Source organism: Aquila chrysaetos, chromosome 3, assembly GCF_900496995.4.
Source record: "Aquila chrysaetos chrysaetos chromosome 3, bAquChr1.4, whole genome shotgun sequence".
In the NCBI taxonomy this organism is placed as follows: domain Eukaryota; kingdom Metazoa; phylum Chordata; class Aves; order Accipitriformes; family Accipitridae; genus Aquila; species Aquila chrysaetos.
Window position 1 is genome coordinate 40,004 of NC_044006.1, and position 18,856 is coordinate 58,859.

The 18,856-nt window shown below is 38.0% G+C and overlaps 1 protein-coding gene and 1 long non-coding RNA gene across 5 annotated transcripts in view; one reads left to right on the top strand and one right to left on the bottom strand.

The window, feature by feature from the left end:
- LOC115339318 overlaps positions 1-18,856 on the bottom strand; it is an 82,547-nt gene that overhangs the window by 29,345 nt on the left and 34,346 nt on the right. The gene's annotated exons all lie outside the window — the stretch shown is intronic.
- LOC115339315 (protein-glutamine gamma-glutamyltransferase 6-like) lies at positions 105-17,816 on the top strand. Its single transcript, XM_030009067.2, has 14 exons — positions 105-747; positions 1,737-1,851; positions 3,856-4,029; positions 4,233-4,472; positions 8,842-8,960; positions 9,157-9,285; positions 9,448-9,628; positions 9,860-9,995; positions 11,608-11,711; positions 11,802-12,044; positions 13,467-13,784; positions 14,770-14,933; positions 15,682-15,806; positions 16,870-17,816. The coding sequence occupies exons 2-14, from the start codon at positions 1,845-1,847 to the stop codon at positions 17,018-17,020; spliced, it is 2,091 nt and encodes a 696-aa protein (XP_029864927.1). The 5' UTR covers positions 105-747; positions 1,737-1,844; the 3' UTR covers positions 17,021-17,816.

Consider the following 18,856-nt stretch of genomic DNA (forward strand, 5'->3'; position numbering starts at 1 on the left):
ACAATACACAAAATTATTAAAGAGATGAATGAAATAAAAGAGTATGTTTTTCTCTGAAAGTTAGCAAACTGCACTGCAATTTCAAGGCTCTGAAACAAGGGAAAAGGAGGAACAAAATATTTTGAAACATTTTGGATGATGAGTGGGTGGAATTGAGCTAGGAAAAACACCTGGGACAATGTTAAGTCATTAGTCACTTTGGAACCATGACCGCTGGATTCCAAAGGGATTACAAAAGCAGCTGCTGATGCTTTGCTGTGGTGAAGGTGTGGACTGGCAGGTGCCAGTTTGGGATGTAGGCCAGTCTGAGAGAGAGGTTCTGGTGGTTTGGTGAACACCGCTGTGGGTGTGTCATACAGAGGTAAAGGAGGTGGTTGCAGCCGAGACAGAAAAAGTGTTCTGAGATTTAATTACTTACGTGAGTGGTAAGGAAGAAGAAAGGAAATAGTCATACTCCAGCGGGAGCAACGTGTAATGTCTGAAGCAATCACTATAAGTACTGAACGCCTGAACTTAAGAACTGGTCAATGCGGTTTGTCACTAGGGCTGTGTGTGAAGATCAGGTAACATCAGAGGCTTGTGGCTCTTATGGTTTCCAAGGAATATGAATTAAGCAAAAGAGAAGAAGACTGACTAAAGTAGCTCTGAACAGCAATCAAATCCATCTGAGGCGATTCCCGGAACGAGTTTTGACAGCCTGAACATCCTGGAAACTTCCAAGAGGAAGAAGGACCTCTGAATTATAATGTAAGTGGAGATACACTATACCAGATATACTGCTGCCAAGTGTGAAAAGTTTTAGTGTTCTTCTTTCAGGATAGGGCTAGCATGAATGTCATATAAGTAAGTACTCTTTTAGTCTTCGTGGTATCAAAACAAAGTTTCTCAAAAAGGTGCAAGAAGCTAATTTTTTTGTAAAATCAATCTTAGAAACAGCTCTTGGAGCTTAATTTCTGCTTCTTTTCCAGGTTTTTTTTCTTCGTAACTTAAAACTCAGACTATTTTAAGTCTTTACTGAGTGCTAAGACATGATCAGTTGAGCTGCAGAATCTTAAACAGATAAATATTCCTCCCTACAACAATGTCATTTTATTACCTGTACACTTTTAAGCGAGGGTACAAAAATAAAAAGAAATATATTCACAGTTGTGAAGACAGACAGGCTTTATCAGTTTGTACTGATAAAAACTACTCATGGTTAATAGTTTGGGGGTTCCTTTTGAAATGAAACTTTTGCTGAAATAGTAGTATGGAGCTAGCTAACATAACAGGTAAACAGACATTTGTTTCTGGTGGGAATTTATCATTTCACATAAGTCAGGGGGCATTGGAGATAATGTGAGACCCCCAAAAAAACCTCTAAAACCAACTCACAGCTGTTGAACAAAACCAGAAGTGACATTGACCAATCTGGAAGTTAAGTAATCAGGAAATGCTCCTTTTTCCTTCATATGGCTTTTACATCCCACCACACTCCCCGTTTCCTCATCCTTAAAGATAACTTATTCATGGCACACCTATTATCCTTTGTAGGAAGTTCTTCTTGTCTTGGGATTCAAGTGAACGCATTTCCTCTGAGTAAATAATTTTGGTATCTCCTCCCATAATTACACCCACGTTGAGTAGGAACATTGGCATTAGACATACATATATTATATGAACTAGTTAATTCGTTTGACAAGTCTACAGGTATTAATAACAACTGCTAAGCACCTCTCCCCTCTCTAAAATTTCAGCTGACAGCACGAAAAGATTGCTGGGTTTTTTCTTTTTATGATTCATGTGACTTGGACATCCTTGAAGAACAAAGTAGAAGTTGTATGCAATTCTCATAAGCTGAGGGAATGGCAGGTGAGTTCTGCGTGTCATTTGCTTCCCTTCAGCAGGTACTTTATTCAGGACTGTTTCCTTAAGACACATGCCCTGTAGGTATCTGCTCAGATTTCTTATCTGAAATTTTATATTGTAATTTGTTCTTGCACTTAATTTTCAAAGTTTTACTGTTGTTATTATTAAGACCTGTTTGAGAATAATTTTTGAGCTAAGCAGAGGATAACTGGAGGGGGGGGGGGCTGTGAAAGAAAAGAAATTCCCATTACTTCAAAAGGCACCATGCAGAACTCCATCTAAACCCTTTATTTTTTAAATGCTATTTCAGAGATGTGTTATGCTTTGTATTAAAAAAATTAGTGTAATCCATCCTAATGGAGCTGTGAGCATGAAGCCTATAGATGGGAATTCAAAGGTGCATTAAAACCCTACTAAAGGAAAACAGTAATGACAATATCTATGCATTTTAAAGTTTAAAATGAAGATGATTATTGAGCTGGGCAATTGCAAAGCAAGGTTGTCTCTTGTTTAACAATGAAACAAACATTTTCAAATCAGTTTTTAAAATGTTGCTTTGCAGGGAAAGCAGCACCCTTTCCTGGCAGCACAGAAAGCAGTTCACTGTCATCCCAGATAGTCATGCTAAAGATTCTCTTTTTCAGCCCATCAACGCTTACTCATGTTACTTCTTTGTGGTCTTAGACTACAAAGAAAAAAATTTTTCTTGAATTTAATTATGGCACTTTTTTTGCATAAGTTAGATTTTACTTTTACTTCTTCTTCAAAGATTATATGTAAATTCTAGTAATATGCAGCTATATTGTTCCAGATCTGATTTAGTATTTCATTGCTGTGCTATATGGTACGAGATAGACTTGGAAGCTTGTTTGAAGATCCCTACCATAATAGTGCATGGTGCCATAGGCCTTAATCGATCCTTTCCATCACACTATTTTTTTTGTTGTTATTGTTTGCTTTTGAATTTCCTTTAAAATGGTAGAGGTCATGCCCCCCTATCCTGCTCCCCCCCCTTGCATTTATGATACTAGCTTTAATAAAAGTGATTTGGAAGAATCTTCACCAAGGTACTTGCCTTGAGCATTTGCCAAAACTTGCAACACAATGCTCCAGGTGTACTCTGTGGAGTCTCATAGGGCAGATATAAACACAGAGGACAGTGCCTCTCAGAGCTCCTAAAGACAGTATAACTGCTTAAGTTTGAGTGCGGCAATAAAACATAAACTATAGAAGGGAAAACAAATCTTGCAAGGAAGATCATATACATACTCGCTTGCTGAAAAGGTAGTTCAGAATTTAAGGTGGCAAAAGCCTCTTTATGGGTTTTAAACCACAGACCATAATAACAGTATGTATGCAGGACACTTGGTGTCGGAGAACTCCAAGCACACTGTAAGTCATCAGAATTCCTCTAGGACGTGAAGGTAGTGCCTACTAGAACAGGAGTCCCAGTGGCCCAGTTGTCACTTTGGACACAGCTATATTCAGTCAGATTGATTTCTTTGTCAAAAGCTCCAACTTACGTCCTCAAATACCTCTTGTTGATTCATATAAGACAGATGATCTCTCACTATGCATCTTTCCCTACTCCAGGCCAAATGGCATCAAGATATAAGCGGGAAAAGTAAGATGTCCTAATAGCCATTTCTGGGATCCTAAAAATATAGATGTTGAAAATGTAGAGGGGCTACAGGCCACTTTATTTGGTGCTGACAATGAAATGACACTGATTTGCCCCTGTAAATTTCTAAGTCCAGTGATAAAACAGCATCCAGCACTGTATAGGAAGTATATAAGTCCTCGTGTACAACAGCCCCATAACAAAACTCAAGCAAAAATTTCTATTATTTACCACTAGACTTAATCAATTTAATGGGGCATCTGCTTTTTAGTTGTCTTTTGTCTCGTAAAAGATAACTGCTCTTAGCAATCTCATCATGCCAATTACCAGCAAATGACTTCTTTCCATGCTGGCTGCTTCTTCATGTCTTTTCTTCTGTTTTACAGATCTGACACCAACACATATCAGCTGGCAGCCATCAGTAAACGCAAGCACACACCATACTGACAGATATGCCAATGCTGAGTTGACTGTGAGGCGAGGACAAGCCTTCACTATTACCCTGTACTTCAACAGACCAAAGCAGACTGGGGAGAACCTAGCATTTGTCACTGAAATAGGTAACACTCCCTTAGTTTAATCCATGTTCTCACAGAACTGTAATCTTTATCCCTTGTAGTTCTCCCCTTATTCCATTTAGAGATGCAATTTTTCTTCATGTATTTTTAATGCTTTTCCCCCTGTAATGTGCTCATTTCAAGTGTGAGGTTAATATTGAAACCACACTCTGGAATGGAAACCAATTACCCCTTCTTTCTGGCAGGACCATCCCCCTCAGAATCTCATCGTACAAAAGCTGTATTTAACCTCTCTGAGGTGGGGGCAAGTGGCTGGAGTGCTGCCCAAGGACCCAGCGAGTCTGGCTATATGAACTTTACAATATCCAGCCCAGCCAATGCTGTCATTGGACGATACAATCTCATCCTTCAAGTAACCTCAGGGAACAAGATCTTCTCCAGATTCCTGGGGCAGTTTGTGTTACTCTTCAACCCTTGGTGCCCAGGTAGGTACCAGTGCCTTTGCTCTTGAATGTAACTGACCTATTTGCTTTCATATCTGCACAGTGAGCTTGCTACCTCAAGCTGTCTCTCTTTGGGTTGCCAGTGGCAGCAATCTCAGCTATCTGTTCAGAGACCTCGTTTTAATGCATTAAAAAGATGCTGACGCTCCCCACCCACCCTTTTATCCTAATGAAATGTGCTATATGGAGTAATAACATAGAGTCTTTCTTCAGGACTGAGCAGATCACTTTTTTCTGTAAACAAGGGCTGATAGACTTTAATAAGTGCAGGTACTTCTCAGAACTTGAAGCAAGCATACAGTAACATCCTTGACTTGCACCTAAATCAAAGCAAGACTGCTCTTGTAGATGTTAACTGCAAAGACAATAGCTCAATTAACTTTATAAGAACTGATAAGAGGGCTAGCGTGAAGAAGATTGGCATTTCCCATGTCTTTCATCATGGGTTGAAAAGGGACATCTCCTGCTCCTCCATTTTTTATTTCTGCAGCCTCAGCATGTTGCAGAAGAAATGCAAATTCCTAAACTCAGATTTTGCAAATATGCGATAGTCTAGAAACCTAGATTAGCCCTAAAATATACCACTCCAGAGTTAAGGGAGCTCTTAGCCAGCCAAGTGACTAAACAGCTTATAAAAGAAAAGTAACCACAATCACCCACTATTTTCTTCTGTGACCATATGTTAGTCAAGGGCCACTAAAAAATATGTCAAGAGCCAAGATGAAAAAGGCTGCTAATTAGCTCAGCATGTCCTGGAAGACAGAAATAATTATAGAATGATGTTCAGGAAACTCAGACTGTCTCTGCATAGACAGTCCTGAGGGAAAAACCTTCCTAGAAACCCCTGAAAGATCACTTGCAGTGTAACCTCTAATTGATGGAAGCCAAACAGCAGGGACTGAAGTACTTGACAGCTCCTGAACTGGAACACCAGAGTAGCAGTGGTATTCATTAGACCAGACAAATTGTTCTCAGATGAAAACTGAGAAAAATTAAGCTGCGCCATTCCAGTTTAAAACTAATGATTTCGCAGAAGAGCCCTCCAGATTTATCAGATGATGCAATGACCACTGCCAAACAAAAGGGAGTATCCTTAAAGTAGGATGCTGGTGAAGAGGCTTCTGCAGAGTGGAATAGCCCCCTGAGCCTGACAAACAGGAACAGATTCAGTTTGAGGGTATGTTACCGCTATAGTAAGTGTCATAGCAGAAGGGAAATAGAAAACTTATTTCCTCAGCAAAGGATAAATGGCAGATCTGGTCTGTGGATATGGTTCCACATGGGAGGTTATTCATTAACCTGGAAAAGACAGGAATTGATTCATAACCTGTAATATGAGTAAAGAACTACTTACAAGGAAACAGTCAGGACTAGAGATGAAAGAAAAAACACTGGGTTGGAGAAAACCTACTAGTGGATCCTTAAGTGTCACTGAAAAAACACTCTGAGCAAATGGTTCATTACTGACTTTGATACCCTGACATTAAGCAGCATTGTCCATACACAGATGGGCTGGGATACCACTTAGAAATAACTGGCTGCCCTTAGAGACTGGAGTAGTTGAGAAAGAATAATAAGATACAATAATACAAAATAAAAGACCGTATGTTTAGGGAGAAATAACAATAATTTCAATGGCAGACTTACCAGCTAGAAATCATGAAAAATGTGAAAGTACTTGTTAATCAAAGAATGAGAACCAAAGTGAAATGGCCCTTAAAAAGGCAAATGCACTCTTAAACTGTGTAAGAAGAAACACTTGCTCAGATTAAATATTAATGCCATTGTACAAGGTGATGAATCTCATTTGGAATTTTCTTTCAATTAATCTTTCCTGAACAGGAATTATGAATTAGAACATGTTCAGTGAAGGGTTACTGGGATAGCTGAACACATGAAAAGCCTTTTGGACAAGAGAAAATTTCTAGTTTAGCAAGCTGAAAGCAATTAGTTTCACAGGTCATATATCTGAAATAAATACAGAATTTGGACACAGAATATACTGATCTTTCCATAATGGTAACAAAACTTTAAGCTTATTAATTCACTAACTTATTTGTTTCAAACCTTTGGATAAAACAATAGTGATGTTTTAACATTAATACAGTCTCTTAAGGACATTTAAAGAGAAATCTAAGATACTTGCAAGCCAGCCTCTGATAATGATGCATTATGTCCTAATACTACTGAAGGAATGTACAGTTAACTACTAGAACAAAGAGTGCTAATCATGAATTAAATGAAAGATCATATATTGCTTATCTATAGCTCACAAGTGAACACATCAATTGTAAAGTTTTAGGGGATAAAAGGATATGTATGTTTGAGAATTTTGTAGAATGTATCTTTTTCCCTGGATGTCTGATACTTGCCACTTGTTTCTGTGGAAAAGATTATATGAAGAAATTACTAGAAATATATCTATGTTAGAAAGCGTGCTTGCATATTGATTAAAAACTATCAATAGAAATTCATATCCTGCTTGTTTCTCACTATGCCAGGATAAACTTTAATTTCAGAATGAGAAGACAGAATATATAACAACTTTGTATTTTTGTATTAAAATGAATTAATTTAATAAAGGATTAGGTCTATAGTGGGCTGTCTTTCTATAACTGTCAAAAAAGAGGACTATTGTGGCTGATTGAGGCTTTTTTCTCCTTGTGTGCTGAGAGTAACAGAAGAAGGGGTTGTTCCTATTTAGTCATACTTGAAAGGAAGAGATTTGTTGTGGTGTGTTGTAGGGGTTTTTTCCTCCTTTTAAACTGATGTTAATTTTTCTCTGAATTATTGGTAGGAATAGTGTTATTACAAAAAAGTCTAAGTATACTTATTTAAAGAACTAGCTCTAGAACATTATAATTGAGAGCATATAAACCTTAGAAAAAAGATGTTCTTCAAGTGATTATAGAAGGACATTTAGATTGCTCAGAATCATAAACTCATAGGGTTAGAAGGATCTTAGGAAGTTATCTAGTCCCACACCATGCTCTAAGGCAGGTTCAGTTTAGCACTTAGGTCATTCCTGACAGGTCTTGAATTCCTTCTTAATGATCAGCCATTAGGGAAGCTCCAGTGCCTCCCCCAGCAATTCACTCTAATAAAACACTAGCCTTTCCATTAGAATTTTTTCCTGTTAACTAACCAAATCTTTTTTGCTTTGATTTCAGCATATAACTTCTCATACTACATACGATAGACACCAATAACAGATTTCCTCCCCACCCACCCCATCCTCTTCACAAGAATTTCTAGAATTGATTACCATGCTTGCCCCATTACTCACCTCTATTTTTTTTCTACCTTAAATAATTATGAGTTAATTCATAAGTTATATTGTCTTCATAAGTTATACTTTCAGGATTGCTGAGCATTCTCAGTGCTCCTCTCACTCTTTCCAACTGGTCCACACCTTCAAGTTCAGCACCTGGAACTGCACACAGTTCTCCAGGCCCATGCTGACCCAAAAGCTTGGGAATCAACAATGATGATATTAAAAAAAAAAAAAAAAAAGTGTGGACAGCCACCACAAAAACAGACTTATATAAAGTGATATAATTTAAAAGAAATTACACAATCTTTTTATTTGCAGGAAGGGAAGGATGGGAAGTTCCTATAGGAAGGTAAAGAAGTTGACTCAATAAAATAGAAAAGCTGATTTTTATATGCATTTCCTGAAATCCCAAAGCTTTCAGAAAATTATTTTAAACATCATGAAATTAAACATGAAGCTAAGTAGATATTGCTACCTAAAGAGTGATCAAAACAACCTAAATATCTGTGGGAAGCTAAGCTTTCATAGCAGCTACATACTGTGCCATAGACTAAGGAAACCAATGAGTAACAAGGAAATCAAAGTGATTGGTTGAGCAGGCTATCCTAATAACATTCCTGATAACACTTTGTATCAGGCAAGTAGGGATCTTCATTTAGGAATCTTAAAACAAGACGAACGCAACTGGAAAACAGAGAAAAATGTCATCTGTGTGATTCTTTTCAAATGTCTATTCTACTTCTAACTACCCTGAGAAGCACAAGAAGCCAGTGAGCTAGCCTGGACTTTTCTCCATCTTCCTCACAAAAGTACAATGTACAGATAGGGGACATTTAGGTAATATGCAAAGGCTATACTAAAATTAGGGGAAAAAGTTAATGTAACATGGATTCCCCCCACCAGCCCCAGGCCATATGCAATAGCAGGCATTTTCTCTGAACTGTACATGTTCAGGGAGCTATAATTGCGTTTTCCAAACAGTAGTTTTTCCCTTGATAAATCAAGATACAAATGTTTTTGAAAGGTTGCTAGTACTCTCAGCTTTAAGTGTAAAAGCAAGTCCAACTTGGTTTTCAGGTGATGATGTCTACATGGCTAATGAAAATGAGAGACAAGAATATGTTCTAAATGAAAATGGAATAATCTTTGTGGGCAATGCAAAGTACATTGAAGCAAGAGGATGGTACTATGGACAGGTAAGACATAAGGAATTAATTTGGGCTCTTATTCTGTCTCCAATGTGTGCCTCTGCACACTACTGTCTTTGTGCCTCACTGTCCCTATCACATTTGGTCTGGAATATCTTAGAAAGGAGGAACTGCAGTAGAATCTTCTCTAATTCTGTTTGTGAAACTATCTATTTTTTAAAAAATTTATCTTATCTGATCACAGTTTCAAGATCACCTTCTAAACATCTGTCTTACCATGCTTGATCTGAGCCTATACTATCGTCAGGACCCAGCCATTGATGTATCCCGAAGAGGAGATCCTAAATATGTGGGCCGAGTAATCAGTTCTATGGTAAGAAATGGACAACTTAATCTGAATTCCATGTGCTTAAGCAGAAAGCATTAGTTATACCACTGAGACTCAGCCACCTGCACCTTAAGCAATATAATTAACTAGATATGGTGCATTACACACAATTGATTTTGTGCATTCTGTCCATTGGCCTATTTTTAGATCAATGGAAATGATAATGATAATGGAGTTCTCCTGGGAAAGTGGCAAGGAAGTTTCCATTCACATGAGAATCCATCCAGATGGGATGGCAGTGTGGTAATCCTCCAGAAATGGTGTCAGGACAACTACAAGCCTGTTCAGTATGGCCAGTGCTGGGTTTTTGCAGGCGTGATGTGTACAGGTAAGCTTTAAGAACAGAGGAGTGTGGTGAAATGGAGGGATTTGTGACCTCTGGTTTTATCAAAAGTACAAAGCAATTAATTCTACAAGAGGAACAATGCTCTGAAGACTGCAAATGCTAAAGAATCACAAAATATTTAGACACTTAACTTTGTTTCTCAGATATTTATAATCATTGAACTAAAGCTGTGGGTTTTGTTTGTGGTTTTTTTGTTTTTTAAATATATTTCAGTTCTGAGGTGCTTGGGGATTCCAACTCGTTTGGTTTCAAATTTTAACTCTGCCCATGATGTGGATAGAAACCTGAGTATTGATAAGTACTACGACAGCTCTGGAAAGAGTCTTAATATCAGCAAGGATTCCACATGGTAAATATAAATTTTTGCATCTCACCAATAATTAGAGAGAGGATATATGAGACTTAAAAACATAAACGCTAGTAGTACAAAAGCAACGGAATGGACAAAAGTTAATACAAATATCTAAATTAATACACTAGACATCCATTTGGAAAGAAAAGGTATTTCATGGTTTTGAGATAACAGTTACTTCAAATAACCAACCAGCCCAATTTTTTGCAGTCCCTGACCTCAAACAAGTTGCAACTTTCTTTAAAATTATGTTTCCATTGACAATGTACCAGTTACCAAGGCTCTTTTAATTACTGACACCTAACCAGTCTGTTCCTGATAATGCAGCTGAGTACCTTCCATGCTCTCAACTAGTTTACTGCTCCCATAACTTTCTCTCATCACACATCCAAAGCCTGTGTTTCTCAGTTTGGCCTGTCAAAACCCTCCCAGGTAGATGGGGGCCTCCCCAAGAAGTTTTCCTGCACTCCTTTAGCTAGACCTTCCCTGTATGGGAACAGAAAAGAGAACAATCCCAACTCTCTCCAGACTTGCTTATTGGACATTGTAGTCCAGTGCTGTAAACTGCAAGTGATCCATGATCATCAATCAAGCCCCAACATTTGAGTAGCCAAAGAAACATAATATTCTTTAAATAATACCATTTTATACTTTAGTTGCCCTCCAGTTTTAAAATCTTTACTCTGCACCCACTTCTCTTTTCAGAAAGTGAACTAACTAGGCCCAAGGGTATATAATATAGCTCAAAGTGTCTGTGCACACTAGGCTTCACCAAAAGTATCATCTTTAGTCTGCTTCCTTTCACTGAGTGTATGTGGTTGAAGGATACAGGAAGTCTTTCACCTCTTAACCTCCTTAAAAGTATTAGCCTCTGAACAAAAATTCAGCCAACAAATCTTCTTTTCTGGGTCCTCCTGTGACCTACATTTTACCAATCTTTCATGCTATCCTTTCCTTTCGGAGTCTGTGGAGCTCATTACCACTGGATGCTGTTGAAAACAAAGCTATAAAGAGTTTTTAAACAGGATAAAATAGATTCATAGAGAATAAGATGACTAATGACCATGAAACCCAGTGGTCTCAATGCAATGACTGACTCAGAAAGTCCCTAATTCTCTGACTGTGAGAAATCGTAGAGCATATCAGGGGAAGGGTCATTCTATTCAGGTGCTGTTCTTATCTCTTTTCTAAACATCTGCTGCTGCATAATACTATAGATGGACTACTGGACTTTATGAGCATTTTATCTGATCCAGTATAGCTATTTTAAGTTTGTATTTAAACGAAGCATTTTCCACATTTGAAGGTTACTGAACCCAATCACCAAGTGTTGCCTATATACAAGGCTTAAATGTTTCACTTATAGTTCATATTGCTCCCAAAGCAAGCTGCTGACATCTGTATTCTCTCCCTCCCTACCCTGAGGTCTACACCTCAAAAGCAGGCAGTAAATCCATCCTTTGAAAGAGGTAGTGAGTTGCTGTAACTAGACAGCTTGTGTCACATCTTAGAGATTCTTTAAAAAAACAAAATTCCCTACTCCTTTCAAATTGGAAGTTTGTATGACTCTATATTACTATGCTTTCTAGACATTGTTTTTTGTCTCCAGGGATTATCATGTCTGGAACGAAAGCTGGTTCATTCGCCCAGACCTGGGAACATCATACAACGGATGGCAGGTTTTAGATGCGACTCCACAAGAACAAAGCAGAGGTAACAGTATAAGTTCTTACTATGACTTAGCATTCCTTCTCCAAGCTGAGCACAACTAATAAAGTTTGACTTTTTTTTTTCATGTTTTAGGATTATTTCAGTGTGGCCCTGCATCTGTCACAGCCATCAAAGAAGGTGATGTAGACTTGGATTATGACACCTTATTTGTGTATACAGAGGTGAATGCCGATTGCAACAGATGGATTGTATACAATGATGGAACTAAGAGAAGAGTTTATTGTGATACTGAAATAATTGGCAGGTTTATCAGCACCAAAGCCGTGGGCAGCAATTCCCGTGTGGATGTCACCTGTAATTACAAATATCCAGAAGGTAAAGGAATTATCACAAATTATCTCCTTGTTATCACAGTTATCTCCTACTGAATTCTTGGTGCTAGGACGCTAGGATGGGTAACCTGTTTTCTTTGAGCATCTCTCCCTTTCCGTCAGAAAATATTTCTTGCCAGTGTTCTCAGACTACTTTCTTAATACAATGGGTATTATATTTGTTTTTGTGTATTTAGTAGTTTCCTTATTAAGACACAATACAAAATATACTTTAGTCCCTTACACAGAAGTACAAAATGTAATATATACACAAAACAGGGCTATAAAATACATTTTACTACCCAAGGCAAACGCTCAAGCTGTCATACCAGAAAGTCTTAAAACTGAGTCTATCATTTATAACAAACTGTGCACAGGTCTGTAGTATGGGAAGTACAGATAAGTACTAGCTTTCCAGCATATCTGGCAGAGGCAGTGGGGCAACAATCAAACCACTAATCCAAACCCTTAAATTCCAGTCCTCTAACACTAGACATCCATCTCCCATATGACTTCATGCTCAGTGTCTCTCAGTAAATAAGTTCTTTCTTGCTGTGTCCATTCCAGCTCCTCATCTTTCCTTTTGAAGACCGCATTACATCCCGCTCCCAAGAGGAGTGACTCACTCAGTCTCCCTCTCTGACTGTATAAATTCACCGAGTTAGGCTCTCTTGTGGTCCTGTTCCAACATCCAGCCATCAGCTACCCAGCCATTCAGTTGTTACGTGTTTGCACTCCCAGTGGACTCAGTCCCACATTATTGAATTCTGGAAACAAAACTACTAGGAAGCAGTAAAGGGACCATGCCATTCATCTGTACTTAGGAAAACAAAGCAGCAAAGGTTAAGAACTGCATAGCCATATGTTTGTGAGAATATTTTTATCTTCCCTCAAAAACTTGGTACCTATGTCTTCCCATCTTTTTTAAATTTAGGGTTACAGATTTCATATAATAGTTTGCTTAATGTTTGTGGCTCAAAGTCTTAAAAAAAAAAAAAAAGAGGAAGATGGATTTCACTTTTTTTAAAGTTTGCCTTCTGAATCAGCAGCCATATTACAATACTTCACTCCTCAAGGTTTTAGTGCAACCATATTTAATACAGAGGCTGGTTATCATCAGATTAGCAAAGTAACACTTATCACACTACTGCATGTTCTGACCAAAGAAAAAGAAATCTTGCATCCTAAACAAACACAAATGCATCATATTTCATTTTAGTGACTTATCCACCTTATTACAGTATGTTTATTACTTTACTGTGAAAAACCTTAACAGAGGCCTAATAAAAATATGGGGAACTTTGAGGTATTGCATATTTCTGGGTGATGCAGAGCTGACACCCGATATCATTCTGAAAGCCTTTACACAGAGAAGGTGCAATGGCAACAAAAGTATGAATTTTACTTCGTTCTCTCCTTCGATCAGGTTCTTCTGAGGAAAGACGAGTTTATAAAAAGGCCTTAGCCAAGATATTTGGAACAAACATCACAGAAGGACACACAGAATCTCCAGATGAAAGATCTTCAGAGACAATTAGAAACCCTGGGATCTCTGGGAAATTCAAGCTGGCTGAACCTCCAGTGTTTGGCAAAGACATTACCCTAATCTTAATTCTCAATAACCTATCTTTTGACCACAAGACCGTGAAGGTGGACATGAGTGCGTCAACCATCCTGTACACAAGGAGACCAGTGGCAGAGATCCTGAAGGCAACCACTTCTGTGGATCTTGGTTCTAAACAAGGTAACTTTTAATGTCCCTAAGGAGTCAATATAGCCCTCTTCTTAGCCACATGAAGGCAAGTGGAAGGAATAAACATCAGTATCGTATCTGTATCAACCTTGTAGTGCATCTACTTGTTCCACCTCTTAATAGCATTGTTTATGACTACATTTTACAAGATATTTTTTTTCCTCTGAAAACTTTCACTAGTTCAACCAGGAACTGAAGGTCTCATGAAATGTTATATAGAAGGCTACATTTATATAATAGCTCCAGAAGCAACACTATATATATATATGGGGGGTGTGTGTGTGTGTGTGTGTGTGTATCTATCTGTCTGTGGTGATTATTACAGGTATAGGAACACATCTTACTTTTAACAAATAAAAAAAAGTCTGATGTACGCTTTCTGGCACTCAACAGGCAACACTTTAATAGAAATTAACTAGGACAAAGGTTAAAAATTACAATGAAACTGTCTCCCTTTTGAAGAGTCAAGGCTATTAAAACTATTATAGAGATCTTTTTCCTCCCCAGGGGCTACAAAGATAAACATTTTTTCCATACACAGCAGAAAAGTTGTAGGACTACAATAAGCAGCTGACCAGGTCACTTGAAAAGGATCTCTGTGAAACTTGACCCAAACTTTCTTCTTGACTGAGGTAAAATAAATAAGATATAAGGAGGGAATAGATAAAAATGGTTATACCTCTAATTATAAGAAATACAAAGGGACAGGAATCCACTGAAATGTAGATGAGCAGATTCCTTCAGTTTCAGGCCAAAATCCTCCATTCAAAACTGTAAGGGTCAAATGAGTTAAAGTAGAAAAGGATCACCAGAAGAGGGAAATACACAACCAGCCTCACAAGGAAGAAATATAAACAGACTCCAGCTTTCTTATCTTCTGGTCTCTTCAATAATATCAAAACCCCTCACAATAACTCTCTTTTCTTTAGCATTCTTTGAGAGTGTAATGGTTCCTAAATATATGTCTGAATTCCAGGGAAACATATACAGTTAAAGATCCCTTATTCTTATTATGGAAAATATCTGACTACTGACAAAAGGATCCAAGTTACTGCTTTGTGTGAAGTCATGCACATGCATGGGGTAAAGTTGCTGGTGGAGAAGACAATCATTTTAGAGGACACAAACATTATTATTAAGGTAAACAATTCTCTCCCTTATGTCCTAAACAGACAGAAAGAACTAAAAAGTCTTTATGGAGTTCAGATCTTAAGATGAGAATTTGGGGATAAATGCATTAATTTAGGCTGCAATTTCAGATGTAGCTCTAAAATTCTGCCTGCTTAAATTGAAAAAGTAAGCATGCGAGAGACCAGTTTTGAATCTTTGCCTGAATCTGCCCCCTGTTCTTCAGAACAGCTCTGTTACCTTGCTTCTCTCCCAGTCACATGCCACTGCTTTATGTTCACAGAACTTATTTTCATTTCATCTGTATTCTAGTTATTGGCAAGTGCTTGTGTTGCCTTTAAAGAACTCTGCCTACTCCCAAAATACAGATTTAAACCCTTAATTCTAATCTATGTTCAGGCCAGTTTATATTGTTTTAACACTTTAATCCTGATCAATGATGTGCCAAAAAAAAAAAAAAAGCCACTCAGCAACCCAAAGATCAGACAGGTTTAATGAGATGTATCTGTATAGTCAGGGCTCTATTTCACTGAAATTATGCACGAAATATTGCATACAGCTTGACAATGCTATTTAGCTAATCCAAATCCAGCTTCAACTATTGGGAAAAGTGTATCAGCTGTCAGTTAAATTTCACTGCTCCTACCAATATCTCATTCATCCTCAAATATGAGAGATGTTCTGCTTACAGTTTGACTGAAGTCTGACTCCAGAAAAGTGTAAAACAGTGAATGATCAGAAATGTGTCTCTGTCATTTAGATTCCTCGGCGGGTTGTAGTGAACAAAGCTGTTACTCTAGAGATCTCATATGCCAATCCCCTCCCTGAACCTGTGAACCGCTGTGTACTACTAGTGACTTTGATGAATCAACAGGTCAAGATACAGTAAGTAAAAGCTGCAGCATTTACTCAGTGCTTCTACCATGACCAATGGCATGTCTAGTTTCTCAATAAGAAAAAATCATGGTTGAATTGTCTTTTTCATATTTTCTATTTATGAAAATAAAAATGCCACCAAATACATATTGAGATATTATGATTTCTCTGTCACATGTTATGTTTTTCCACGTAGTAACTTCTTTAATAACTAAAAACTGCTAACATTCTTCTTTCCTGGGAAATAAAACGGGCATGTCAAATTCCTTTGTCTCTCTAATATTTCTTCTACAGCTTGGCTTTGTGTTTCTATTTTTATATACAGTACCCTAATACTACAGAGATAAGTCTAAGCTAAAGCAAACAAATAAGACACTGCCATAGCTCCCCTCCTATCAGTCCAAAAAAGAAGTTGCTCTGTTCTCCTTTAAAGCAGGAGAAAATCATGCCTTTTCAAAACATAAGAGCAAAATATTCTATTCCTTTTTTCTCTTCCTCTGGACTCTGCTGCTTTATGGATTAACTCAGTGTTGAGTAGTTCATATTTCCTAAAGCTTGTTTTATTATAAAACAGCCTGACTTGCTGTGGCTCTGGAAATATTTGGACATAATAATCCATAAAAATATGGAAAACATTATTCCAGTGAAAGACTAAGCCAATTTAGGCCAAAAGGAGACATAAAATGAAGCACCCTGGTCATTAGAAAAATCATATTATTGCCAAAATGGATATGAACCAAGCAGGCATTGGACAGAGCGCTGACCTTTGACATCAGAGTTTTCCTCTTCTGAGTTTATGTTGACTATCCAAACTTGTACCCAGCCCTAACATGGAGGCATGACGTAGCACTTCTCATTTCCATCAGTCTATTCAAGAGTAAATGAAGATGGTACTATCTTTTCCCATTTCTTAGTCTACACAAAGCCTCAAACCCTAAGTAATTCTCAAAACCCAAGGCTGGGTCTCAAGTAATTGTTGGTGCCCTAGCTATCATGCAGTTCTGCTTCTTGGGAATCTTGAGGAAAGACAATGCAAGCCTGAATTAATTGATTTTTTTTTTTTTTTCTCCAGTCTGGCACAACTGGCACCGAGGGAGAGATCAAAAATTTATTTTGAATTCACACCTCGCAGGACTGGGCCCTTACAGCTGCAAGTAGACTTCTCTTGTGACAAATTTTCACATGTCAAGGGATTTGTAACCATTGCAGTAGCACCTGCATAATGTGATGGAATCAATCTCCTATTTCAGCATTAACATGGCAAGACATTCTCCTCTGTATAGGGACAGTGATGACAGCAAGAAACTTTCCACAAAAATTGGTGACCTCTTACACTGCAATAGAATCAAGTCTCCTGCTTTCAGGTGCTTAATTATTTAGTCTCTAATTGTATTTCTTTTTTTTTTGTCCTCTTATCTAGAAAAATGAAGCCACTTCCTTGTAGAAATAGTTTCACTGTTTAATCAAATCTCATTGTGTTAAGCTTCCGATTTTGACTTTTCCGTCAGATAATTAATACAGTCTCTTTTCGACCACATTCTAATTGTCAGCAATAAATAAAACCTATTCATATAACTGTACTCTTTTGTAATGAACTCTACATTCCATGGAAATATTATGAGAAATCACAAGACTGAGGGAAGTTCTTTTTCCTTCATTTCACAAGCTTCTTACCTAAAAAAGTAGAACATTTCCTCCATTGTTCATTTAATTTCTGTATTTTGTGATGCCTATAACTCTGCGAATGGGGAGCAAAAAAGCCTATGAAGGCTGGAAAAAGTAATGTTTGGGGTCCATGACAACAGTATTTCTGTAGCCTGTGGGCATAGGCCTCTCACAGAGCAGACAACACACATACACATTCAAATCAGTAACTTAATTCCTATGTAACGTGAGAGTCCCAAGCACCACAAAGCATGGGGAGAGTCTTGCATTAATATAGAAGTCCAGCAACACTTTTTGCCCACCAGCACAAGGTCACTGGAGACAAGGAACACATCTCTCTTCAAACCTTCCCAACATAACTCATTCACAGGCAGCCCCTACTCCACACCCCTGTCACAGTGTTTGCATACAGATGCCTCTTTTGTGGGCTCCTGATCCTAACACTGCCAGGTACCAGGTCTCACCTGAAATGCACTTTCAAGCAGTCTTAAGGATTCTCTATTACTGCAGGCAATGTAGCCTGTCCAGGGACTGCTATGAAAGCTGGTGTCTGACAGGGCACAGTAACCATCTGGCCACACTTCAGAAGTAGGGTATGAGGCAATAATGGTGTACAAACAGCTCTGCCAAGCCTGAAGATTCAGATTTGTTGTCTGACTTATAAAATGTTTAAAGCAGAATTAATAAGGCCAAAATTCTGAACCACAGAGCTGTCAGGAGTTCGATATGGACACCTTTTGTATGACAGATTATAATATTTCAGAGTCTCACACATCCAGACATGATCACAAATTCTTACTGAAAAAAATACACAAGAAACCATAACAAAACTTCAGATGCCTTTTTAAAAAATAAATTTAAGCTGCAGGTAATTAATTTGCCTTTTTGGTTGTCAGCAGTCTTGATATGAATATGGAAACAAAACAGGAAACAGAAACAGACAAAAAAACACAATGTAGAGGTATAGAGGTGAGGAAAATAAGGGATCACCCCTTCTCCCCTTACTCCTCAGTCACAGTCCATTGAAAGTTCAGAACAGCATGCACCTCCTCTCGGGACAAATTGGCAGGGCATGTTTCTAGATAAGTTGTGACACAAGATGAGGGAGGAGAGAGGATAAGGGAGCTTGAAGAGTGGGGAAGAGAGTGTCTGTAATTAGAGTGGGCAGGGCTCACACCAGAACAGCAGCTCTGTAGCTTCCTCCAGGGCCCAACTCAAGATGCCATGCCAAATAGCTACAGAGAAACTATGTACACATATCATGAACGCCAAACTATAAAGAAAAATTATTAAAAGCAGAGGCAGCCATTAAACACTCCTCTGTACTTAATAGAAATCCCTGATGCGCAGGTGACTAGATAACAATGCCATCTCAGTGGGATGTATTACTTCTT